At 39.8% G+C, this 26,537-nt stretch overlaps 1 protein-coding gene across 4 annotated transcripts in view; it reads left to right on the top strand.

Moving 5' to 3' along the window:
* The window catches only part of rhbdl1 (rhomboid, veinlet-like 1 (Drosophila)), a 295,879-nt gene that overhangs the window by 199,071 nt on the left and 70,271 nt on the right, over nt 1-26,537 (top strand). For 2 of the 4 annotated variants that reach the window (XM_073060403.1, XM_073060405.1), the window contains 2 exons: nt 17,050-17,297; nt 22,201-22,349. In XM_073060403.1, coding sequence (XP_072916504.1) covers nt 17,050-17,297; nt 22,201-22,349 — 397 coding nt within the window. The remainder of the gene's footprint in view (nt 1-17,049; nt 17,298-22,200; nt 22,350-26,537) is intronic. The other 2 variants (XM_073060406.1, XM_073060402.1) reach the window with 1 other exon arrangement.

Raw genomic sequence — 26,537 nt, 5'->3', positions numbered from 1 at the left:
CCACCTGGTTCAGACTCTTCCTACCTACATCTGTGACACCTCATACGCTCTGGATCTTTTCAATGATTTCATATTCCCTGGCCCCCATCATCTTATTTTCACAATGGATGTCCAGTCCTATACACATCCAACCCCCACCAGGAAGGCTTTTAGGCTCTCTGTTCCTTTCTGGACACCAGACCCAACCAATTCCCTTCCACCACCTCTCTCCTTCGTCTAGCAGAACTTGTCCTCACTCTTAATAATTTCTCCTTTGGCTCCTCCTACTTCCTTCAAATGAAATGTGTAGCCATGGGCACTCGCATGGGTCCCAGCTATGCCTCCCTTTTTGTCGGCTACGTGGAACAGTCTTATGTTCCAAGCCTACACTCTTGGCCTTCCCCCGCTTTTCCTATGCTGCATTCTCGACTGCATGGGTGCTGCTTCCTGCACCCATGTGGAACTAGTCAACTTCATGCACTTTGCCTCCTGCTTCCACCCTGCCCTTAAGTTTACCTGCTCCAATTCTGACACCTTGCTCCCCTTTCTCGATCTCTCTGTCTTTATCTCTGGAGACACATTATTTACTAGTGACTATTAATAACCCACGGACTCTACCTCTTTCCACCCTGCTACTTGTAAAAATGCCATCCCCTTCTCTCAATTCCTCTGTCTCCACTGCATCTGCTCTCTAGATGAAGCTTTTCATTTCAGAACAAAGGAGATGTTCTCCTTCTTCAAAGAAAGGGACTTCCCTTCCTCCACCATCAACACTGCCCTCAATCACATCTCATCCATTTCACGCACGTCTGCTCTCATCCCATCCTCCCACCACCCTACCAGGCACAGGGTTCTTCTTGTCCTCACCTACCACTCCACCAGCCTCCACATCCAGCACATAAATTTTTGCAACTCTGCCATCTCCAACTGGATCCCACCACCAAGCACATCTTTACCTCCCCCCACTTTCTGCTTTCCAAAGGGATTACTCCCTACGTGACTCCCTTGTCCATTTGTTCCTCCCCACTGATTTCCCTTCTGGAAATTATTCTTGCAAGGGGAACAAGTGCTACACCTGCACCTACACCTCTTTGCTCACTACCATTCAGGACCCCAAACAGTCCTTCCAGTTGTAGCGACACTTCACCTGTGAGTTTGTTGGGGGTCATTTACTGTGTTCGGTGCTGCCGGAGTGGCCTCCTGTATATTGGTGAGACCTGATGTAGATCAGACCAGACAAATGCAGATGTGAACACTCGTCTGTCCTCTGCTCTCATCCCTGTTGACTTCAACCTTGCTTGACGCCTCATTTGAAGAGAAGCAACAGAGTCTATCATGGGCTTGCACCCTCCTGGCCTCTTGGCCTCCATGCCATGGACTCTGCTCCAAACCTTACCAAACTCCCTTGGAGACAACAAAGCGCTAGATCACTAATTTGGCCCAAAATCACGCCATCAAAATGTAACTCATGCATTCCAATCCCACACAGCTTAGTAGTAAAATCATCTTTGAAAGAAGAAGTAAAAGAAGTAGTTTTGTGAACCGTCTGTAGGATATCGCTGTTGGTCGTGTTGTTTGCTAGCACCATCTTGCTCACCATATATTACATTGACGTAAAAACTCTGTTCAGTCTGACCTTTCATCAGACTGGGCTCATAATGGCAGCCAGGCTCAGATTTTCCTTCACTTTACAGATTAAGTTCAAGTTTATTGTCATTCAACCATACACAGCTAAACAAAACATTATTCCTCTGGGACCAAGGTGCAAAACATAGTACATATATCACAAACAGCACATAAAATAATATTAACATCATAATATTAACAGATAATAAAATATTCTGTAGGTGTATAAGTTGGCATAAAGTGCATATACAACATAAATTATCTCGTAGGTAATAAAGTGACTTAACAAAATGCAGGCTAGAATGTAGAATTAATAACGTACATCATAAAACACACTATGCTGCATGCAGTATAGCGTAAGAAGACAGTAAGGGATACAATGAAAAATTCTATCTTTAGTGTTCTCATTGAAGTGCATATGAGCCTTGATACATTTTAGCTGTTCCTTTTTACCTAGTGGGGCAAAACAAGAAATATTAAAAATACAATCATGTAACATCTGTACAGACACCTATGCTTAAAGGCTGATTGTTATGGCTTTGTTGTATTGTCATCAATCTAATCTGAGTAACACCCGAGGCTAAAATTTTGTTATTAGCTACTGCAGTCAGTCCCTGTTACGCTATACATCTTGCCGTTACATCTTTTTCCTTTTATTTTCCTAGGAAGCAAACAACAGCTGACAATAATGTTATTAAAGAACAGGATTTGTGGGCAAATTGTTGGAGAAGATACTGAGAGGCAGGATTTTTGAGCATTTGGAGAGGCGTAATTTAATTAGGAATAGTCAACATGGCTTTGTCAAGGGCAAGTTGTGGCTTACAAGCCTGATTGAATTCTTTGAGGATGTAACAAAACACATTGATGAAGGTAGAGCAGTGGATGTAGTGTACATGGATTTCAGTAAGCCATTTGATTAGGATCCCCATGCAAGGCTCATTCAGAAAGTAAGGAAGCATGGAATCCAAGGAGATCTTGCTCTGTGGATCCAGAATTGGCTTGCCCACAGAAGGCAAAGGGTGGTTGTAGATGGTTCGTATTCTGCATGGAGGTTGGTGACCAGTGGTGTTCAGCAGGGATCTGTTCAGGGGCCCCTCCTCTTTGTGATGTTTATAAATGACCTGGATGAAGAAGTAGAAGCGTGGATTAGTAAGTTTGCTGATAACATAATGGTTGGGAGTGTAGTGGATAGTCTGGAGGGTTGTCAAAGGTTGCAGCGGGACATTGATAGGATGCAGAACTGGGCTGAGAAGTAGCAGATAGAGTTCATCTCAGATAAGTGTGAAGTGGTTCCTTTTGGTAGGTCAATTTGAAGACAGAATATATTATTAATGGTAAGACTCTTGGCAGTGTCGGAGGATCGGAGAGATCTTGGGGTCTGTGTCCATAGGACACTCAAAGCTGCTGTGCAGGTTGACAGTGTTGTTAAGAAGGCGTTTGGAGTGTTGGCATTCATCAGCCATGGGACAGAGTTCTAGAGCCGTGAGGTTAACAGCTATATAAGACACTGGTCAGACCCCACTTGGAGTACTGTGTTCAGTTCTGGTCACCTCACAACAGGAAGGATGTGCAGAGGAGATTTACAAGGATCTTGCCTGGATTGGAGAGTATGCCTTATGAGAATTGTTTGAATGAACTTGGTCTTTTCTCTTTGAGATGAAGGATGAGAGGTGACCTGATAAAGATGTATAAGATGACAAGAGGCATCGATTGTGTGGATAGCCAGAGGCTTTTTACCAGGGCTGAAATGGCTAACGTGAAGGGACATAGTTTTAAGTGCTTGGAAGTAAATACAAAGGGGATTTCAGAGGTGAAGTTTTTCACACAGAGAATGATGGGTGCGTGGAGTGCACTACCAGTGAAGGTGGTAGAGGTGCATACAATAAGGTCTTTTAAGAGACTCTTAGATAGGTGCATGGACCTTCGAAAAATAGATGGCTATGTACTAGGGAAATTCTAGGCAATTTCTAGAATAGGTTACATGGTTGGCACAACATTGTGGGCTGAAGGGCCTGTAATGTGCTGTAGATTGCTATGTTCTATGTTATATTATTGGTGAATCATGGTGATTTTTTTTTGTTCTCAATCATCAAGAAGTTAATGCCTATATTTGAAGTTGTATTGAACCAAACTAATAACTTGAGGTCTTAGCTGGCCATTTGGAAGAAGTGAACAGTTCCTTATCTTAAAATATATTTTTCCAAATGCTGGACAGTTATTAGCTTTGAAAGTTTTCAACATTTGGTGTAGTTCTAAAATAATAATCTAGTAAACTAATCAGTATTGCTTGCAATAAATTCCACTTGAGATTAGCTTAATGGTTAACTTTCCAAATTGGTACAATAGGCTGACCTAATCCCTCAAATGGAAATGCTTTCTGCTGAAAACAGATCCTGGATAACTGTATACAATTTCAGCAGATGGCAGTTTTGTTTATTTGGGTCTTCATTAATATGTCTCTTTTGTTTTAAAAGAACTAACTTCCTAATAATTAGAAACATGAGAAATTCTGCAGATGCTGGAAATCCAAAGCAATGCACACAAAATGGTGGAGGAACTCAGTAGTTCAGGCAGCATCTATGGAAATGAGTAAAGCATCAATGTTTTGCACTGAGACCCTACTTCAGGATTGGAAAGGAAGGGAGAAGATGCCAGAATAAAAAGGTGGGGTAGTGGAAAGAGGATAGGTGGAAGGTAATAGGTGAAGCCAGGTGGGTGGAAAAGGTAAAGAACTGGAGAGGAAAGAATTTGATAGAAGAGAGTTGACCATTGGAGAAAGGGAAGGAGGAAGGGACCCGGGATAGGTGCTAGGCAGATGAGAAGAGGTAAGAGGCCAGCGTGAAGAACAGAGGGGAGGGGGAGAGAATTTTCTTTTACCAGAAGGAGAAATCAGTACTCATGCCATCAGGTTGGAAGTTACCCAGATGGATTATAAGGTATTGCTCCTCCACCCTGAGGATGTCCTCATCTTGGCTCAAGAGGAGGCCATGGACCAACATGTTGGAATGCAATAGGGAATTAGAATTAAAATGTTTGGCCACTGGGATGTTCTGCTTTTGGTGGATGGAGTGATGGAGCTTGACAAAGCAGACTCCCAATTTACAACAGGTCTCACTGATGTAAAGGAGGATGCATCAGGAGTACTGGACACAATAGATGACCCCAGCAGATTCGCAGGTGAAGTGTTGTCTCACCTGGAAGGACTGTTTGGGGCCATGAGTAGAGGTGAGGGAGGAGGTGAATGGGCAGGTGTAGCACTTTGGCCACTTGCAGAGATGTGCCAGGAGGGAGATTAGTGCAGACAGATGGATGGACATTTCCTTATAATTGTATACACTTTTAGTGAACAGTAATTATAAACTGTGGTTAATCAAAAAATGCAATAATTTTTCCTAGCATTTATAATTATCTCAACTTTGTACTTCTGAGTTTACAAATCTTGTATAGAAGCAGCCCGACCTGCTGTGATCCTCCAGTATTTTGTGTGTGTTGTTACATTGTCAGTTGTCAACTCCTGTAAACCTTGATAGTCTTCAAGGTTCTCTTTTAGTTAGCCGCCAGTATTGAGAAGGTGTGCTTGAGCCCTGTGGAAGCACAGTTCAGAGAACTGCATCACTCAGTATCACTGGAAGTAAAGGATTGCATGCTTAGCTACTAGGGGGTCTTCTGGGGATCAGTCAACACAGAATCTGCTGCAAGGTTCTGTTTCCTTTGAAATAAATGGAATAAATCTAATTGCGGCTACATAATCACTATGTGAAATGACTGGAGAGAAAGACAGTCTAGAAAATCACTAAAATTCCAGTGGCACCTAATACTAAAATGAACAAATTCAGAATGTGGTTAGGAAATATTTTAACAGGCTCCATTACGTCAGACCTTTATACCCCTGTGACTGCACCTTCTATGGTTATGTCATTAAATTCTAAAGCAGCTATTTGATCTCAGAACAAAAATAAAGTGTTTTACACAAATTTAGTCACATTACAATAACTTCATACAGAAACTCTAACAGCAATTAATGTCATAAAGCGTGTTATTGATCCCACACCCAAAGCTGTCCCTCTGTTGAGTCCCTCTTCTGCAGATGATGTCTCATAAATCCATTTTATACATGCTCCGGAACCCTTATGTGGATCTGCTTCTCCTCAAGCTGCTGGCATCCTCAATGAGTGGTATTCAGAATGGACCCAGATGGGATTCACAAATCAGCTGTCTCTCTTATTTAGTGTCTCTCTAAACAAAATACTTTATTTTGTTGTATTTAGTAGGGGACAAAAGTGTGGGGTTCAGAAGAGTGTGTCCTGTAATTATGAGTTTTTTTCCCTCCCTGGTTGCTACATTATTTGTAGTCATGTCAACATGTTGAGCTGTTAAAATAATCTAATAGGTTGCTATGCTGAGACCTTAGCAACAGAGCAACCAATGGTTGTATTTTTTAAACTATAATTTTATCCAGATGGTGGGGGGGGGGGGGGGGGGAAGGAATCAACATATAGGTGGAAGACTATTGTGCTGTCACAGAAATAGCTAATTTAAAAACATTCCATTGCTTCCCTTTATTCTCTGAAGTCTGTAGCACTTATCTTTATAGCCATTATACACAATCTGCTGCTGCCGAGAGTTAGCTTTTTATTCCCAAATCTTTGGGAAGAGAAAATTAAATCTCAGTGACAGAACTGTAAAATGCTCACTGCAAGATGTAAGTCAAGCTTTGTCAAGCTGATTGTAATACCTCACTTGGCCCTAATGTATGGCAGATCAGGAAACACAGATATAAAGGATGTTTTTTTTCATGTTTTCATAGATCTTGTAATTAAACCAGAGCTGTACATGTGCTAACTGTAAGGAATGGGAATCTGTAAATGCCAATTAAATATCAGTTGGCAGGACAATTTTCTAGATCAGTATGGTTATAACACAACAATAAAGTGGTACTGAAGGGTTTAGTGCTGAATCCATCCATGGGAAATAATGTAAGTGGAGCCAAAGGGTACACATAGCATTTAAGAACTGTCAACTGTGACAAGGTTGGGTTCATTATAAAAATTGGTACACAGTGATTGATTGTACCATTGCTCCCCAATAGATGAGGAGACTTCTTTTATGATTTGAGAAAAATCATACAAATATAAATGTATATAGTCAGATGGCTCAAAAAAATTGGTAAACTGTGAATATATTGATATCTGCCTTTGTTGAGAGGTGAATATATGTGTTTTCCAGGGTCATATCACAGGCTCCAAAACATAAAACTAATTGAAAGAAAAATCATGGGGCCAGGTAACTCATGTATGTTCTTAGTTTTACGTTTAGCGAGGCGTGCAGATATGACAAAGTGGCATGATAATGCCACTGATGACATTCATGTACTTTTACATATAACCCAAAATGAATTTTGTAAACAACAAAGAATGCTTAACCAAACTATATACATTATTACTGAAATATTTAACAACACAACACAGATATCTGTTGTTAGTGAGCCATTCTATACTGCGTGCTTTTGTACTGCTGCACCTTCCTTGTGATCTTCACTCAACAAATCAATGATAATTTGGAGTTCAGCTTCCAAGCATGTGCATAGGTAAGCATCATGTGGTTTATAGATCACTGAGTTAAGTTAAGGTGACCTTAGTTCTGGAATAGAGTTGAAATAGGTTGAATAGTTGCAGGGTCCTAGGGATCTCTAATATTGATTTTATTGTGACTTTCAGCTGTTGTTTTAGGGCAGGTATTCGGAGGTAGCAGAGCAGATTGGGTGGTGTTCAATCCAATGCCTTTGATACCTGTCAGGATCTGGGTGATGTGGATGTACTTGTTGTTTCTTGCCTGGACAATGATATAACGTGACATGTGCCATTGCCAGACATGGAAATTGTTGCCATGTTTTTCAGATTAAACTGAATAATTACAATACTTTGCTCCAAGCGTCTTGTCAGAGTAGAATTCCATTGTAGTTAGTTTTCCTCGCTCCCTCCTTGCCAATTATACTTTGCCAAAGAATGATATCTTTTCTGACTTCCACCTTGAAGTCACCTTGGAGGGTCAGTGTGAGAAGTGAGTGAATGGTCACAGTATTTATTTTACTTAGAGGTACAGCACAGTAACATACCCTTCTGTTCCAATGAGCCTGTGCTGCCCAATTACACCCAATGAAACTACCAACCCATATGTCTTTGGAAGGTGGGAGGAAACCTGAGCTCCCAGAGAAACCCAGGCAATATCAAGGAGAACGTACAAAGTCCCTACAACGGCAGGAATTGAACCCAGGTTGTTGGCCCTGTAAAGTGTTACACTAACCGCTATGCTACCATGCTGCCCATGTACAAGAAGTACTTGAACTTGAGTACAAGTACCCCTTGGTCACTTTCCTAGTTTCTAGGGTTTGATGCGTGTAGTGATAACTAGAGAATGAATTGGAGGGTTATGAGAACTTCACATCCTACAGGGGAAGTCTCTAAGATGCCAAACTGACTGAGTTTTGATGACAAAGTTCACCCCATGAAAATGATGTTCATCTTCCCATTTGCCCTTCTAGAAGAACATGTACTTCGAACTTCGTTCTTTGAATTGGTAATTTCCTGCCATTGTTTCTCACTCTGGGCAGTAATGTCAATGTGTCCCAGGCTGTGGTAGTACAGCATTCAGGTTTGCTTCTTTTGGGACTATCCATGAGGGTCCATATGTACAGGTCCTGAACTTCATATTGAGGAGCGAAAACTGCCTGCGCATCTTTTAACATGGGATGCCTGCTGCACACCAGCTGGCATGGACTTAACAGAGCGCGGTCTAAATTCAATGGCAAGGTGAGGGGTTCACAATGATCAGAGACAAGCTGACTTTTTCATGGTCATTAACATAGAGACATGTGAACAGATGCAAATGCACATAAGTGTCTGTCAGTGAACTTATGTATCACACACACACACACACACACACACACACACACACACACACACACACACACACTCACACACACACACACACACACACACACACACACACACACACACACACACACACACACACACACACACACACACACACACACACTCACTTACTCACTCCTTGGGCACAGATGCCCTTTGCTCTCTGCTGTTGTCTTGCTTCCACTCCACCTGCAACACGAGTGAATCTGCAGATGCTGGAAATAAATAAAAGACACAAAATGCTGGCAGAACTCAGCAGGCCAGACAGCATCTATGGGAGGAGTCCTGATGAAGGGTTTCGGCCTGAAACGTCGTTATTACCTCCTCCCATAGATGCTGTCTGGCCTGCTGAGTTCTGCTAGCATTTTGTGTGTGTTTTTTTTTTCCACTCCACCTGCCCTCTTTGTATCTGTTTGCCTGGAGGCTGGAGAGAGCTAGACTATGCACATCCATACTCATGTCATTCTACAGAAGTGGAGTAGTGGGCATCCTAACGTGCTGCGTCTCTGCATATTATACTGCACTGCGGCGGACAGGAAGGGTCTACAACGGACAGTCAAAACTGCCCAATGCATCACTGGCACCAGCCTACCCGCCATCAAGGACAAATATACAGAAAGGTGCCAGAAAATGGCCAGTAACATCAAGAAGGATCCTGCTCATGAATTGTTTGTCCCCACTGCCATCGGGGAGGAGGCTACCATCATCCACACCAGGACCACCATACTCAAGAACAGTTACTTTCCTCATGTAATAAGGCTGGTCAACACCTCCACACCTGCTACCACCACTACTTTATCATTTCCTGTCAGCCACCATATGTACAGACACCCGTGTGCCTAGCATGACTTTATGGACATCTATGTATAGAAACTAACTTATGTATTTATGTTTATTATGCTTTTTAATATTGTGTTCTTTATCTTATTGGGTTTTTATGCAGTAATTATTTCATTCTCCTTTACACTTGTGCACTGGAAATGGCATTAAACAATCTTGAATTGAGTTACAGCCAATTTCTTATCAGATTGCTGGATTACTTTTCCTATAAATTAGAATCAATATTAGTTTTGTTTTAAATAAAAATAACCACTAAGGCAGAATATCCACATGATTTTGGCTCTATTATTGGAATCAATTTAGGTTCAATTGTCAGAAGATTAGATCATAGAAAATAGTGGAATTAGGTATTTAAAATTGGCATGCTTGGTTTGGAACAATATTGTGCCATTTATGGACCTCTTAGCTTACAGTTGGAAACTTAAATCTTGACTTTGAGATAGGATTTCTGTTAGTGCTAGAAGCAAGTAGAACAAGCAAAACTCATCTCCAGTAGGGTTTTCAATGAGTGGTCTGGAAGAACAACTAATTTTCACCAGCACCCACATTAAAATCTAAATACTGCAGGAAATCTGAAATAAAACCCAAAATATGCTAGAAACACTCAACGGATCATTAGCTCTGAGGAATGAAGAAAAAATAATGTTTTGGGTCTAGGAGCCTTAATCAAAACTGGCAAAGAGAGAAAACAAGTTAGTTTTCACTAATAAAGTGTGGGAGAGCTGAGTAAAACAAAGCAAATATATCTGACAGGGAGAAATCAACTGACAATATAGCTATAGGAATAGTAGCTTGAATCAGATTAAACTTCTTTGTTTGCGTAGAGTGCATATAATAGCAAGGCTATGGGGCATTGCCGGCCAAACCAGAGTAGAAGAAAAATTGAGCCAAACTGAACTACGTAGGTATTTCTGCCTTGCCGCTTGTAACAGAATATTTACTCTTTCTCTTTCCACAGTTCCTGCTTAGCCTGCTGAGTATTTCCAGCATTTTCTGTTTTATTTCACTAATTCTGCTTTTCTGAAACTCTGTTTTTAAGGGCCAACACATGGATTGCATTCCTCAATGAGCTCTGTGACCCCGGGTAGACCCTCACACATATGCCTGGACAATTTTGTCTCTGGCAGTCAGGATTATGGTCATTCTCATACCAGTATGTTCAGAATCATTCCAGATTACTGCCATTTCCGACAATTCACATTCTGTTGCTAATTTCTACTTTCACCTAAACACTCCGCCTACTTTTGCTTCAAAATGTAGAACAGATTTGAAGATCTGATGGAATTGTAGACTTCTTTTTGCATGTGCATACATGCCCATGGTCTTTTCCTCACCCTCCTTAGCTCTTGATCAGTCTTATTCCTAAATTTTTGTCCTTTTTTTGTCCCTCTGTGCACTGTTTTCCCCATCTTCTTTAGAATCCTCTCCAATTCTTCTTCCTGCATTCCCTAACAACTCTTTCTCTCTTGTAACCTCCTCTTTCCTCCCCATCTCTTTTCTCTTCACAGTTTGACCTCCCCTCGCAAGTTCTTTCCATATCCTTGTTCACTGTTCAGTCCTGACACCCTCACACCCTTTTCACTGTGTATAATTCTTCTATCTGGAAGCCTTGAGTTGGACATGAGCTGGGATTAGTCCTGGGCTACTGACGTGGCTATTGGTTTAGAAGATCAAGCCAGAAAGGGAGAACATTACTGGTTGAGAGAGAGTGCCTATTGCAGACACTCTTGATCATCTGCTAGAAATGCTTTTGGATAACCTTTGGCCAGTTGTTGTTTGATGTTAGCAGTAGTGGTCCCCTGGTGCTCGGTGGACTGGTTCATGGATCTTAGTGTACTGTTTCACTAGTGTACTAGTGTCCCAGCCAGTGGAAGTGGATTCATCCTATACCAGTAGTATCACCTCAGATGCCAGACAGCTTCCGAATCCTTGTCCTTCTCTTTACGACAATGGTGTGCCATGATGGGATGCAGGACTGTGGCATTTGGGTAGTGAGCAAAAACAGAAGCTCGGGGCACAGGGCATTTTCTCCCCTTACAAAGAGAAAGCTTGAAGAAAGAAGAGACAGAAGAAGGGTCTCAGGAGAGACAGTTAAAGTTAGCAGCAGCTTGAAGCAAATGCGAATTCATGGGTTAAATCATCCAATCATTTTACCTGTTAACTTTCTATTGTGCAGGCAGGATTAAAATGCCTCAGCTCTTTTTCTGTTTCTCTTGCAAGGTTTTTTTGTATTAGGTTTGTGATAACAACCTGGTGCAGTTGGGTCTGCCCCAAGCAAACAGAATATGTTTATCAAAACTAAATATTGGGAATTGCTACAATGATTTACAACAAAATGGTTTTGTAATTAGTTGAACTCTGTAGATTTAAATTCACTGTCTAGTCATGTTTATCTACGACTCTTCCAGTATAGAGTGATGGCAATTTCTATCTGGGAATACTGACATGGGCAGCTTTATTTTAAGTAAACAAGAAAACAATGCCTTCAGGGCCATACAATATTTACATCTACAATTCACCCATCTACCTGCATTTTATACATCATAAAATGCCTGCCAACACTGTTCTCCCATAATAACATAACTAATTCAAGATTCAACAGAGGTTAACAGGCGTGGAGGTGCTGTGCAGGAACCTTTTTACCATGTTCTGAAGAGAAAGTTTGAAATCAAATATGGTTCTGTTGGGAACAGAAAATGATATGTAGCAGGACAGTAAGCAGGGTGAAGTCACCCTGTTTTGTTATTATTCATGATCTCCTCTTGTTTCTCCCAAGAATTGGGAAAGGATATTGGTAAAAATACTTTTGAAGAAACAGAAATTACAGATGATTGAATCTGGAGCAAGAAACTGGACAAATTCTCTTCTATGTTTAATAATTTTATATCAACTATTAATGTGCATCACAACTATTATAGACTGAATTGAATACAAAGAGCAATCTCTGAGTCAGATCTGAGCATATTACCTGAAGCTTGCTGTTTTCCATTGTTTTATGTAATAGGGCTTCAGACTCCATTAACTGTGTGACACGTTTCTGTATTTATGAGAGCTCGATATTTACCAATATTGTAAAGACTGAAGAATGTTGTGCAGGTGTACATCAATTATCATGCTAGAGTTAATTTAAGTGTATCGGTTCGGAGCATATGTTCCAGTTGATTTCCATAGTTACAGCTGCAGAGCCAAGTGCTGTTGCCATGGAAATGAAGGCAAGCTAATTAGAACCTGCATTGATAAGCCATACACTGAATGAGCTTGGTGATTGCTCTCCCCCACCCCCTGCTGGATTCATCATATCCATGTGAACCTGCTCATTATTTCCTTCCTCCTCCCCACTCAAAAAGAAATCAGATGGATTTACATTTGTCTTTCAGAACTCATTTTGGTTTAGAAAGCATTGCACAAAGGGAAGTTGTACATGCTTTCTAGATTATGTCTTGTGCACGTGAAATATTTAAATCACAGGCTATGTGCTGAGGAACATAACTCAACATTTAAAGAGGACAATAAATAGGGAGCATTTGTGCCACATTGAAAGGATGGCACTCTGACTTGAAGGGTCTGCAGACACAATACTGTATCTATCCACTACATCAGTATGTCAAGATTGATTGAAATTAGCACAAATTGAGATTGAAAGAAGGAACTTACATTTTTCATGCATTTACTGCCCAAAGCATTTATTCATTAATTAAACACTTCTGAAAGATAATTAGTGTTGTAATGAATGCAACAGTTCTCGCATAAGCTAATAGTCCAACATTAATCTGTTTTAGTGATGGGGCTGAAGATAAATATTGGCATGGAAGAACTCTCATCTTTTTCTTTAAAGGAGTCCAATTAGACTTTTAAAGTATTACTTGGAAGGCAGGTGGGTCATTGAAGCAACAACTCCGTTGAAAGTCGGTCTCTGAAAGTCCAGCATTTCGCCAGTTTGTATTGGATTGCCAGCCTTGATTGTGTGCTCAAGCTTCTGCTATAATTATTTGATATGCAAGAAACAGAGGCTTCCTCCTTTGAAATGTAGAGTAACAAGGTTAAGATCCTATTCAGGATCATGAACTATGAAGGATAAGTGTAATGAAATATATCCTTAAAAATTCAGATTTTGATCAGAACGATTTGAGTCTAAAAGACTTAATATGTATGGTCTCCGTATAGGGCTATCCCATTCAGATGCTAATTACAGAAGATAGAGCTACCAACAGATTAAATTGCTCACCCTGTGTGCAGGATACTAATACGTTTAGGTTAACTACGAGTATACAGTGCTAAGAAAGAAATTTAAAATTATAAGAAAATTAAGCCTAGGAATTAATTTATACTTCACCCAAAAGACATTGTACAAACAAATGTCAAGCTAACAAAGCAACCACCAATTTTGCATGCACCCTGGGTGAGAAACCTGTTAATAAGGATCTTTACGTGAGACGTTCATGTTCTCCCATTGTTTTTCTGAAGTGCAATGCTCAAAATCTGTTTACAGCAAGATTCTAGACAACACCGTTCAGAGTTACAACAGGAGCTGCTTTACTACGGAAAATAAAAAGCTGTTACTATTGCTGAAGGCTCAAACCAAGTGTTACTTGAAGGGTTAGACACATCTAATTTACAGCAGAAGGCAGATTGTTGCATTAACTTCCAAACAAACTTCAAGCAGACTGATCCAAACTGGGATCCCAGTCACTACATGGCTAAGTAGTTTCCACAGGTTTTGCTACAAAACTAAATGGCCAGATCAAATCCTGTGGTTTCATATTCATCAGATCAGAAATTAATGGAAAAATAGAGAAATACGTCAGAAAAGGGGACTCATGGTAGGAAAATACTGAGGGTGTGTCTGCAAGGGCATGAGAGCTTTCTGTGAACATCTGCATATCTCAAGAGTCATTTGATACAACCATTTGCTCCTTCTGAATGTGAGTGCAAAAGTTGCATTCATCCCCATTTTGCTGATAGGGATCTCTTGATATTTGAATGTGTTAGATAATAGCAATATATTTTATGTGATATACTTAACAGAGGTAGTCTGCACGAAACTCAAGACAAGGTTTCTGGGAGTAAGGGTGATCATACATTGATAATGAGAGCAGTGTAGGCACTTGTGTAATTTATTAGCAAACCTCAAAGAGCAAATAAACACAAATGACTGTACCACTCTCAAAGTCAAATTAAGGTTGATCTCAGTCTATGTACCTTGCACACATGATGTTTTGATGGCCACCTTTGCATTTCAGAAGTCATGGAAAGCTTTTTTAGCAATGTGGGCAACCTTCAATTTTTGCTGAATGGGATATGTGCACTCACATCTAGAAAGAACAGGACTCCCAGTAGTGCAAAAATTCACCAAGGATACTTAGTCCTTTTTACAAACATCTGACCTGGCAAATTCCTCCCATTAAGGGTCTTTGCAGAAAGAGGCTACCACACTATCCAATACTTCAGAAGCCACCCACCATCTCCAAAGGGATACTTACATTCATGTGTTGCAATACTACCTAGATGCAGAAAGTGTACTAGTTGTACTGTGGTGTGACCCATTACAGACTACTTCCTCATGTCAGCACTGATGGAAAAGTACTACTGACTGGATATATTAAATCTTCAACACCTCCTGCTCCTGAACTAGTGCAGTGCCATACAAGGTAGCCTGCTAGAGCTAAATTGAAACTAGCACTAAAATTTTAACAAATCTTTTGGTCTTTTTTAGAGCTTTTAGAAAAATGTTCAGGACATTAATAATGATATTTTAATGCCAAAAAGGAATAGATGAAATTCTAGGCTTATAACTTACATCTTTCAGAAGTAACTTCTTGAAGCAAAATTCAAATCCCAGCATGGCATTATTGGCGCTTTAATGTGCAAATTGGAATCTGTGGAAGCTTTTCAGCTCAACTCCTTGCCAACAACTGCTGATAGGTGATATGAGCTGCTGTAGGAAACCTCCTGAAGAAGGGTCTTGGCCCAAAACATCAACTGTTTGTTAATTTCATTGGTTGCTACCTGACCTGCTGAGTTCCTACAGCATTTTTGTGTGTTTTGCTTTGGATATGTAGCACTTGCAGAACTTTTTCTGTTTATAGTTGATGATCATGAATAATTGATAATTTCAGTGTTGTAAGAAGAACTGCATTGTGGCACTCTGGAAGCTTGTGTTTGTTCTTCTGATATTCTAATGAACTACAGCTAAAGGGAGCAGGAATCCACTGATACCTACGTGAAATATGGAGGTATAATGCCTTTGGTTTCTTCCAAGACCTTAGAATCAAATATAGATGCTGTAGGAAATGCTAAAAATATGAAAAGAAACTTTTTGCACTCAACAGACTATCTGGCAACTTAATTTGGCTAGTTTCAGTCATGAATCAGTGACTAAGGTATTGCCACCATTATTCAGAGGTTATTTGTATTGTCCATGAGTACAGTTGGCCCTCCTTATCCACGGGAATTGTTTCTGGGGCCCCTCCATGGATACGAAAAAACACAGATGCTCAAGTCCCTTATTTAACCTGTCTCAGTGCGGGTGGACTTTAGGACCCGGTGGAGCTCAGACCCGCTGCCTGCGGCTGCTGCTGAATCTGCATTGTTTCTGTTCCGTTGACGGAAAACAATCATGATTGAAAATAAAGTGGAAATAATTAGGCGATCGGAAAGAGGTGACACGCCGTCGGTCATTGGAAAAGCGTTAGGGTACAGTCGGTCAACAATAGGAACAATTTTAAAGGATAAAGTGAGAATAATGGAGCATGTGAAAAGCCCTGCCCCAGAAAAGGAGGGCTGACTGTAATTTAACCTAGCGCATACCAAAGATTTCTGGATCCCAGTACAAAAAAATTGTGAAGTTTTATCAGCAGTATGTCATTACATTCAGAATGATTTCCTCCCCATTTTTTCTGGATCATTGGGAAATTACATTTCTTCAAATATTACCAAATTGGTAGAAATTTATTATTTGCAAAATTAGTCATGGGTTATTAAGAGCTCAATTAATATTTCATATAGTTTATACTAACACATGAGTCTTTACTCAATTTGGAGTAGGTATGAGGAAAACATTGACTTTTAGAGTAAGGGATGTGACTGGAATTGGGCAATTTTGATCAGCACTTTAATTTCTTGAAACTATCGTGAAACAATACCTTTTGCCTGCTTGTTGATTTTAATATATTTGGCACTGTGGAAAATTCAATGATTTATTTAAAGTTATTTCAGACCAGTCTAGAAAAATCCCACTGAGAAAGCATTTGCTGTATTGGTTTGGAGCATATGAGTGTCAGTCCAAGTGTGGGGCCTGGAAGATGAGATTTTTTAAAAAATCCAACACATGCAAATGACTCTGATTGGTGGAGCATGCACAGATCAGTCAAGTGTGTGTGTGTGTCTGTGTAAGAGAGAGAGTATATATGTAAGCATGTTGTACCCATATTGATTTGGAATGCTCCCTTGGGTGGTGCCTTGGTGTTCATGTAACTGTATCATGCTGTAAATGTTTGCTTCTGTCTGATATTTGTGTTCGTCTGTTGTGTGGATTAACTCTGACTTGTGTATCTGTGTCAGGCTGGTAAGTGTATGCTTGCGTCACTTTGATGTGTGCATGAGTGCCTGCACGTCAGTCTGGTGCCGATTTTTCTGATGTTTCTTTGTGATTTTGTGTTCGCTATTTTCACAGGCCCCCTTCATCTCTTGTTGCAGATGAGCAGCAAGCGCTCAAGCAGTTTCCGAAGAGCGATATCCAATGGACACAGGAACCTGCCACGTGAATTCTTGCTCGATGAACCCGGACTAACTTTCTACAAGCGTTTGGTGAGGCACGTAGCGTATGAGATCCTGCCGTGTGAAGTGGATAGGCGCTGGTACTACAGCCAGTATCGAGGCTGCCCACCACCTCTCTTCATGACAGTCCTCACTATCATACAGGTGAATATCAGGTTGAGTACAGGTCTGACAAAACATTGTTTCTGTCTCTGTTCACACACCCTTTTTAAGTTAAAAATTCGAAGTAAATTTATTATCAAAGTATGTATATGTCATTATATTCTACCTGGAGATTCATTTTCTTGTGGGCATTCACAGTAGAACAAAGGACAATACAATCATTGAAAAACTACACACAAAGAAGAGCAAGCAATCAATCTGCAAAAGTAGACAAATTGTGCAAATAAAAAATATAAAATAAGTAAATAAGAAGTACTGAGAGCATGAGCCGTAGGGTCCTTGAAAGTGAGTGAATAAATTGTGGAATCAGTTCAGATTTGAGGTGAGCATGAGCTTGATAGTTGGAGGGTAATAACTGTTTCTGAATGTGGTGGTGTGGGACTTGAGGCTCCTGTACCTCCTTCCCAATGATAGTAACGAGAAAAGAGCATGGGCTGAAAGGTAGAGGTCCTTGATGATGGATGCTGCTTTCTTGGGGCAGCGCTCCTTGTAGGTGTGCTCAAGGGTGTTAAGAGCTTTTCCTCTGATGGACTGGACTGTGTCCACCACTTTTTGTTGACGTCTTCATCACGGGCATTTGTGTTTCTATACCAGGTCGTAATTAAACTCAATATTGATAACAGCAAATAGCAGAAATTAACCCTAAAAGGGCATTTACATAAGTTCCTAAAATCTTGCTATTCTGTTTAAAAAGGTAAAAGAAAAATACCATCAGTGTTCTAAATATAAAATGGATTGGGAATGAAATTAGTTATCTGGGGAGCATGAGGAAATAAGTTGCTGATTCTCTACAAGTCAAGGCTGGTCTCAACCCCTTTATCTTTTGCTATCATTTCACATACAATTCCAAAATCCATATTGAAGCCCGCATCTGTATATGAGTAATCAAGCTATTGTTAATCATTTGAAGTCTCTCATGTTCAAGTCATTGTAAAATCCTGGAAGATTCCTCTTCTTCACAGAGAGCATGAGAAAATTTATAACTTGGTTAATAGCTGACAATCTATCAAGTATGACAGAGTGTTGAAAGCACAGGAATTTCTTTTATACAAGAAGTAGCTACTTACCTTACAGTAACTTTTCCCAGTTCAAATGATCAGATTGTTAGCAAAGAAATTTGGATGAGGTGTGCATGGGCTAATGCAGATTTAGTGTTTTTGCGGTGGAGGGTAAAAAGGAAATAAGAAAAAATTGGAAGGTGTTATTCCAGTTTTTTAGTAATGAAATTTTTATTAATTGTGCAGGATTAACATTACAAAAATAATATCATGTAAGTTTGAATAATCCTTTTACTTTACATATTTGGAAATATTTCTGTTTCTTATCTATAAACTGAAATCTTGTCCAACTTGACAACTCTGCAAACATTGAATACTGTGTGCACATCAAAGGATAAAGTAATTGAAATATGATTGATGCCAGAATATTTCCTAGTGAACTTATCTCCTAAAGATCATCATGAAGTGTTTTGAGATGCTCGTCATGAGGCACATCAAGACCCTGCTGCCCCCCTCACTGGACCACCTGCAGTTTGTGTACCGTCCAATCAACTCAACAGATGACACCATTGCCACCACCCTCCACCTGGCCCTGACCCACCTGGACAAAAAAGACACATACTTTCAGATGCTGTTCATGGACTTCAGTTCAGCATTCAACACAATCATTCCTCAGAAACTGATTGGAAAGCTGAGCCTACTGGGCCTGAACACCTCCCTCTGCAACTGGATCATAGACTTCCTGACTGGGAGACCTTAGTCAGTCCGGATCGGGAGCAGCATCTCCAACACCATCACACTGAGCACGGGGGCCCCTCAGGGCTGTGTGCTCAGTCCACTGCTGTTCACTCTGCTGACCCACGACTGTGCAGCAACACACAGCTTGAACCACACCATCAAGTTTGTTGATGACATGACCGTGGTGGGTCTCATCAGCAAGAACGACAAGTCAGCTTACAGAGAGGAGGTGCAGCGGCTAACGGACTGGTGCAGAGCCAACAACCTGTCTCTTAATGTGATCAAAACAAAAGAAATGGTTGTTGACTTCAGGAGGGCACAGAGCGTCCATTCCCCGCTGAACATCGACGGCTCCTCGGTTAGAGATTGTTAAGAGCACCAAATTTCCTGGAGTTCACCTGGCGGAGAATCTCACCTGGTCCCTTAATACCAGCTCCATAGTAAAGAAAGCCCAGCTAGCTGTGCAGACTCTCTACAGATATTACCAGAAGCCAGGATTGGCTTATTTAGCTACTTTCTGCAAAGGCTGAGGAAAATCCATCTCCCCCCCCCCCCCCCACCCCTTCCTCATCACATTCTGCAGGGTTTGTATTGAGAGCATCCTGAGCAGTTGAATCACCGCCTGGTTCGGAAATTGCACCATCTCGGATCGCAAGACCCTGCAGAGGATAGTGAGGTCAGCTGAGAAGATCATCGGGGTCTCTCTTCCCGACATCACGGACATTTACACTACACGCTGCATCCGCAAAGCAAACAGCATTATGAAGGACCCCACACACCCCTCATACAAACTCTTCTCCCTCCTGCCATCTGGGAAAAGGCTCCGAAGCATTCGGGCTCTCACGACCAGACTATGTAACAGTTTCTTCCCCCAAGCTATCAGACTCTTCAATACCTGAAGCCCGGACTGACACCTTGCCCTATTGTCCTGTTTATTATTTATTGTAATGCCTGCACTGTTTTTGTGCACTTTACGCAGTCCTGTGTAGGTCTGTAGTCTAGTGTAGCTCTCTCTGTGTTGTTTTTTTACGTAGTTCAGTCTAGTTTTGTACTGTGTCACGTAACACCATGGTCCTGAAAAACGTTGTCTCATTTTTACTATGTACTGTACCAGCAGTTATGGTCGAAATGACAATAAAAGTGACTTGACTTGATTTGACTTGACTTAAATAGGTAATAAATTTCTCAGGAAAAAATATACCTAAGTATTCCAAATATAATAAATTATAAAATAATAATGAAGAAACTTTTAAAACTGAAATGAAATTTCATCACTTAATCTTACTTTTATGTTGCAGACTTTATTAAAATCACTCTAAAATGGTAAGAAAAATAACTGTGTTTTCTCATTTCTGGTTTAATGACTGAGATTCATTTTAATATTGATATGTTGAGGGAATGGCACTCAAAGAGAGTCCAAGATGCATAACCAAGGATAACATTTATTCAACTTAAATCAGTATTCATTTAGAATGAAAATTCTTTTGCCTACAATCCAGAATGGCTATATTTATTATATGAAATCCTGTTTATACTATATTGAAAACATTATTTTGTTATTAAAATATCAATTAACATTAGAGTTTTCAGTCTACAGGCTATATTAAATCAAATGCTATATATTGGAATTGGAACACAAGAATTGAAATACATTAACAGTTTATTGAAGTTATTTGCTAACTAATTAATTTCTAGTAGATTAGGACCATTTGACATATTTTCCTCATATACTCACTGCTGACTATGAAGAGAGCTGCCCACAATTTACCTACTTTTGAATTTACCTATTTTTGATACCTCTTTCAGTCCGGCATTCCTCACATACCACAGCTCTGACATTGTTAAGCAGGCTAAACAGAAATACACATCTTAAAAATTCTCATTCAGTAAACAAACACAAATATTACAGAACACTGAAGACTAGAATACATGAATATGATTAAGAAAAATGATGAACCAGCATATTATACATTATCTTTGATTCATTATGTTTAGATACTTTTATCTGAGGATCTATGACCTATGTACAGTCATTTTTGTTTAGACCATGGAATAATTATGGATTATGTTTTCATTATAAACTCTCACACATCAACATAGGATGAATTCATAAATATCTGAACATAACAACTCAGTTGATTTAATTATGATGGAAACCTCTTCAAAACAGCACAACATATGAATGGAGATGGATTTACTGACAGCAGCTTTGGTATTTCCTTCTCAATTTGTATGAACATGGAAGTCTCAAGTTTGCATTTGTTTTTGCATTGTCAGTGACAGTGAATGGCAATAAAATTCTGTAACAATGTGATAACAGAAAAATGTTGATTTTACAAAGTGTTTGATTGCAACCCCAGAAATTCTCAAAGTACTTTATAACACATAATTTGTTTTGAAGGGGCTTTCAGAAAGATTAATTTGTTTTTGAATGATAGTGCACCATAAGTTTAATGGTTCATCTGCTGCATATTGTACAATTGCATTCATTTTTATTTCCATTGAAAGGAAAGACATGTTCAATGTTGCCCAAAATCAAAATTATCCCTTCTGTTTTGTACATGGCATGTGACAATTAATGCACAACATGCATCAATGAACAATAAATAGGATGTTGGGCTCATGTTTGTGTCAGTACAGCTTGAGAAAGGAATTTGGTTAAAGCATTTATTTTACTCTAAGTGTGCAGGTAGTTATTAACTGAGTCCATGAGCTTTATATTTAGCAGGCTTGTTGGGGGTCGGGGGTTTGGACTGTGTAGACTACTTCCTTTCCTTCCTGGCAAAGAAGTAAACATTTAAAAGACATTTGGTGTGTGCCTGCAAAGGAGGGGTTAAGAGGGATATGGGCCAAATGTGACAGTGGGACTAACTTGCTGGGCATCAAGGTCAGCATGGTTGAGTTTATAACTCTGAAAGCTGGAATAGAGCACAAAGGAAAATGCAATACATGAGGTAATTTGGAAAGAATTTTAAAAAGTTAATGAAACTGCAAATTATTTCATTTACTTTTATTTAAATTAACCTTTTATACAGGGGATTTGATTTTTGCCAATTTGTCATATCCCTTTTATGATTTTATAGATATGGGGTTTGATTTATAGAGACTTTCTGAGTTGAGAAAGCATGTGAATAATATTTCTTTTCCAGATTATTATATTTATCTGCTATGGGGCCATGCTAAACAAGTGGGTTCTGCAGACCTACCATCCAGACTACATAAAGAGTCCTTTGGTGTATCATCCTGGACATCGAGCTCACGTCTGGAGATTCTTCACCTATATGTTTATGCATGCAGGGTAGGTTGGATAGATTTTGTTCCAAGCTTTTGAGAGAATACCTTCATTATGTTTCTAGCCATATGAATGTATGTTTACAATCAAAACTATTATACAATACACTAAAACACCAGAAAATCTAGGGGAGCCACTAGAAACTAACAAGCGAGAGACTATCTAGATACTAACTTTGAACATTGATATTACTTTAGTGACTGATAGAAGAATGCCCATTTTCATTTTAATTGAAGTTAAGGGAGATAATCTCTATCAATATTGATCTTTTTTTTTGAGGAGGTGACTTAAGGTGATTGTTGAAGAAAGGTAGAGCCATGGATGTTGTTTACGTGGATTTTAGTAAGTGTTTTGATGAGGTCCCACAGGAAGGATCATCCAGAAGATTAAGATGCATGGGATTCATGGTGAATTACCCATTTGGATTCAGAATTGCCTTAATAAATTGCCCATGAAAGACAATGGGTATTATCGGACTTATTCTGCCTGGAGGTCCATAACTAGTAGTACTCCACGAAGAATTTCTACTGTTTATGATATATCATTAAATGGCCTGGAAGAAAATGTAGAAGGGTGGGTTAGTAAATTGTATTCAAAAGCTTAAGAGTCAAAAAAAAAGCTATAACAATTTTACAAGCCCATTCTTATTATTTTAGAAAGAGGGACCCACTTATTTCCTGTTCATTGTTATTTCTCTGTAAATTTCTATTTGAAATCCATGATTGAATCTGTTTCCACCAGACTATGATGTGGTGCAATTCAATTCAAGACTGATAGTTGCATGCAATAGATTTTCTGTGCCTCTCCTTTTGTTTTTTTTGCCAATCACTAAGTACTTTTGTCTCATTTTTAAATTCAAGAAGTTTTGTTTTATTTACTGTGTAAACCTGTTGTGATTTTAACACACGCATCAAATTTCTTCACAATTTTCCTTCTCCAAGGAGAATAATTCATGCTTTTTCTAGGAATCCAAATAACTAAAGTCCATCATCTTGCAACCATTCTCATAGATCTTCTTTTGCCATTCACTTGCTTTCATAACTATAATGGCCAGGCTTGGTCATCAGCACAACTGTAAATTAACTAATTCAATAAACTTCTATCTTGTTTTGGTGTTTTTACTTACATAGTCAGGGTCCCACATAAGATCTTAACAATATTTCAACTGCTTCTGCTGCTTTCAATAATTTATGAATGTTCAAGATTTGCACTTTGTATGCTAAATTTTTATCTATATATTCTACCAGAACTTTATCACTGTTTCTCACTGTTTAGTAAATGTCCAAATTTTGTATAAATTACAAATTGTCTGAAGTTCAAGACCTTAATCTGTACCAAAAAAGCAATTGTTGAGGTACCAATCTCCAGAAACACCATTAAAAACTATCTTCAGTCATCTTTACTTTTTATTTTATGACCCTAAGTTAATGTTATATCTACACTGTCACACCTCCTTCATTCCCAAACTTCAGAAACAGAATAAAGGTAATATGACAAGCGCCTGTGGAAGCTCATCACCAACCATTTTTGTTACTTCATGAAAAAACATTTAAGTTAGTTAAATACAAGTTGTCTGCAATAAATTTGTGCTTACTTCCCTTTATTGATCCACACTTGTTCAAATGACTATTAATTTTGCATAGGATTGTTGTTTCTGGCTGCTTTCACACTGTCAAGGTTAAACTAACTAGCCTGTGTCAGTCCTGAAGAATGATCTTGACCGAATTGTCGACTGTTTATTCATTTCCACGGATGCTGCTTGACCTACTGAATCCCTCCAGCATTTTGTGTGTGTAGCTTGTATTTTCTGTGTTTATCCTTATAACCTTTTCAGATCAAGATAATAAAATGGGAATGATGTGTGGATTTGGGATATTAGGGACATTTCGGTAACAATGACCATTGCATTAAAGTAGTGGTTACCAACCTTTTTAAGCCCAAGATCCCCTACCTCGGCCTTAGTAAAAGGCAAGATCGACTCCAGATCAGTTACACGCATGCACACCAGGGTAGAAAAGACCGGAAGTAAAACCCTGCAGCCCAGAAGTAGAAGTAATGTATAAACACCAGAGGTACCCACCCTTTTTTTGCACCACAGACCGGTTTAATATTGACAATATTCTTGTGGACTGGCCGATGGGGGGGGGGGGGTATTAAACACAACGGGAATACAGCAATACTCTAAGCAGGTTCCTTATGTTGAGTCTATTCCGCAATTTAGTTTTCGCGGCTCTCAGCACTTAGCTTCTGTCCCGCGCTGTTCACGTTTTTTTCCGCTGAAAAAACTCAATGGGTTTGTCTTTAAGTGTGGGGTGCTTGGACTCAGGGTACTGAAGCAGTTTTGAGGGTTTCATTGCCTCATTAGACAGCCTCCGGGTCCGAGCTCCAGCCTCCCACCCACCCACCGCCAGACGCCTTGGCCAGGTGCGATTGGTCGTGGGTCTGGTGAGAGGACAAGGTCAGGGCTGGAGGTCCCCGTGCTGAGGCTGCGGCAGTCGCAGTCCGGACAGAGTGAGCGATCGAGCAAGGAGTGCAACAGGGCACATGCCCGCCCCCCCCCCGTAGGATCTATCGGCCGACAAAAGTTTGTTTCAGTAGATCGCAGCAAGGTAGCTGCTCTGATACTTATGAAACGCTGAGCCCGAATTAGGTCATCTTTTAGTACCAGATTCCCCACGAACATTCAGTGTGTTAAACAGGTTTAGAGGCAGCGCTCCAGGCCAGTAGCGACGGCACTTCTCACCGGCCCCCCGAGGCCAACCAGTGATCCCTGGTGCGAGGGCGTCACTGCGTTTAGGCGACTGATGACCTCCCGTGGGTTCAAGTTCAACAGTGGGTGTGACAGGGAATGAGGAAAGGTGAAGCTGACTCATATCATTTCCTTGCAGCTCGGTGGTTGGGGACCACTGAATTACACTGTGTAGTGCGGGGGGAGCTACAGGCATGCGCACTGGGCAGAAAGAATGGAACTAAAACCCCACAACCCGGAAACAATCTCTCAACAGTATTTGTGTATTTTTTTCTTCATTTTTTTTTTCGGGATCTACTGGGAAAGTCTCAAAGATCGATGGGTTGGCGACCACTACACTAAAGCGTTTGATTGACTATGGAAAGAGATAAGGAAAAGTCTATCATCACAATACTTAAATGAGAAAGGGTTTATTTAAGATTAACACACATTTAGCAAGATAAATTGAATCATTGATTGGGGAACAATATACATAATACATAAGCTATCTTTTAAAAGGACGATTATTCATGCAATATCCAGATATATTCTTACAAGAGGGAAAGGTAAGTTAACAAAAAACAGCTTCTTGGATGATGAATGAGAAAGCAAATATGATGAAGCAGGAAACAGTGAAGTACGGCAGATGTCAGGTTGAGAATGCAAGTGAGAACCAAACAGAATACAGAAATAGCAGAGCAGTAGTAAATGTGGACATCAGAGCTGTGGGGAGAGATTGTGAGAACAGACTCGATAGCAAAGATAAAAGAGAATCCAAAAGTCATAACTAGCTGTAAGAATAATAACAGCAGGAGGAGGCATGGGCACTGGAAATTATGGAACAAACCTGAACAGCAGTACAAGGCACAATAGAGATTTTTATTGGAGAATGGTGCTACTGATGTTACAGTAAAAATTGAGTTTTTTGAGATATTACATGAGTTAAAATTTGTTAAACTTTACAGGCTTTCTCACGTATTTTCCAGTTCGTTATGCACAGACCCCTCCTTTTTATTGCTATTAATGTACCTAGACGATACATGGGCCTCATCACTTGAAAGACTCATGTTTGTTTGCAGTTTAATACAGCTGATTTTCCAATCATCAGAAAAATATTTTCAAACAAGCACCTACTCCCATTTAAATCATGTATTATGGATTATTTCTTATTTGTTTACAAAGGTAGTCTAAAATTTACAATGCCCTGATCATCATTCCCTAAGTAACTCCTCAGTGCTATGTCATTTCCTACTTCAAATTCAGTAATGCCCTCTTTGGGTCAGAAACCACCTAATCAAGAAAGTTCTGAACAAACTCCTTCATTTCTTATACTTCTACTCTTACCACCTCTCCCTACTTCGAGCACAAAAGTGTGGAAAATAGAATCCAGAGTAAGATTTTAACAACTTTTCTCTTTACATTCAGTCTCCTGCCACTTTCAATGTTATTGCTACCACCAGACACAA

Source organism: Hemitrygon akajei, chromosome 11, assembly GCF_048418815.1.
Source record: "Hemitrygon akajei chromosome 11, sHemAka1.3, whole genome shotgun sequence".
In the NCBI taxonomy this organism is placed as follows: Eukaryota; Metazoa; Chordata; class Chondrichthyes; order Myliobatiformes; family Dasyatidae; genus Hemitrygon; species Hemitrygon akajei.
This window is presented reverse-complemented; position numbering and strand designations above follow the sequence as displayed.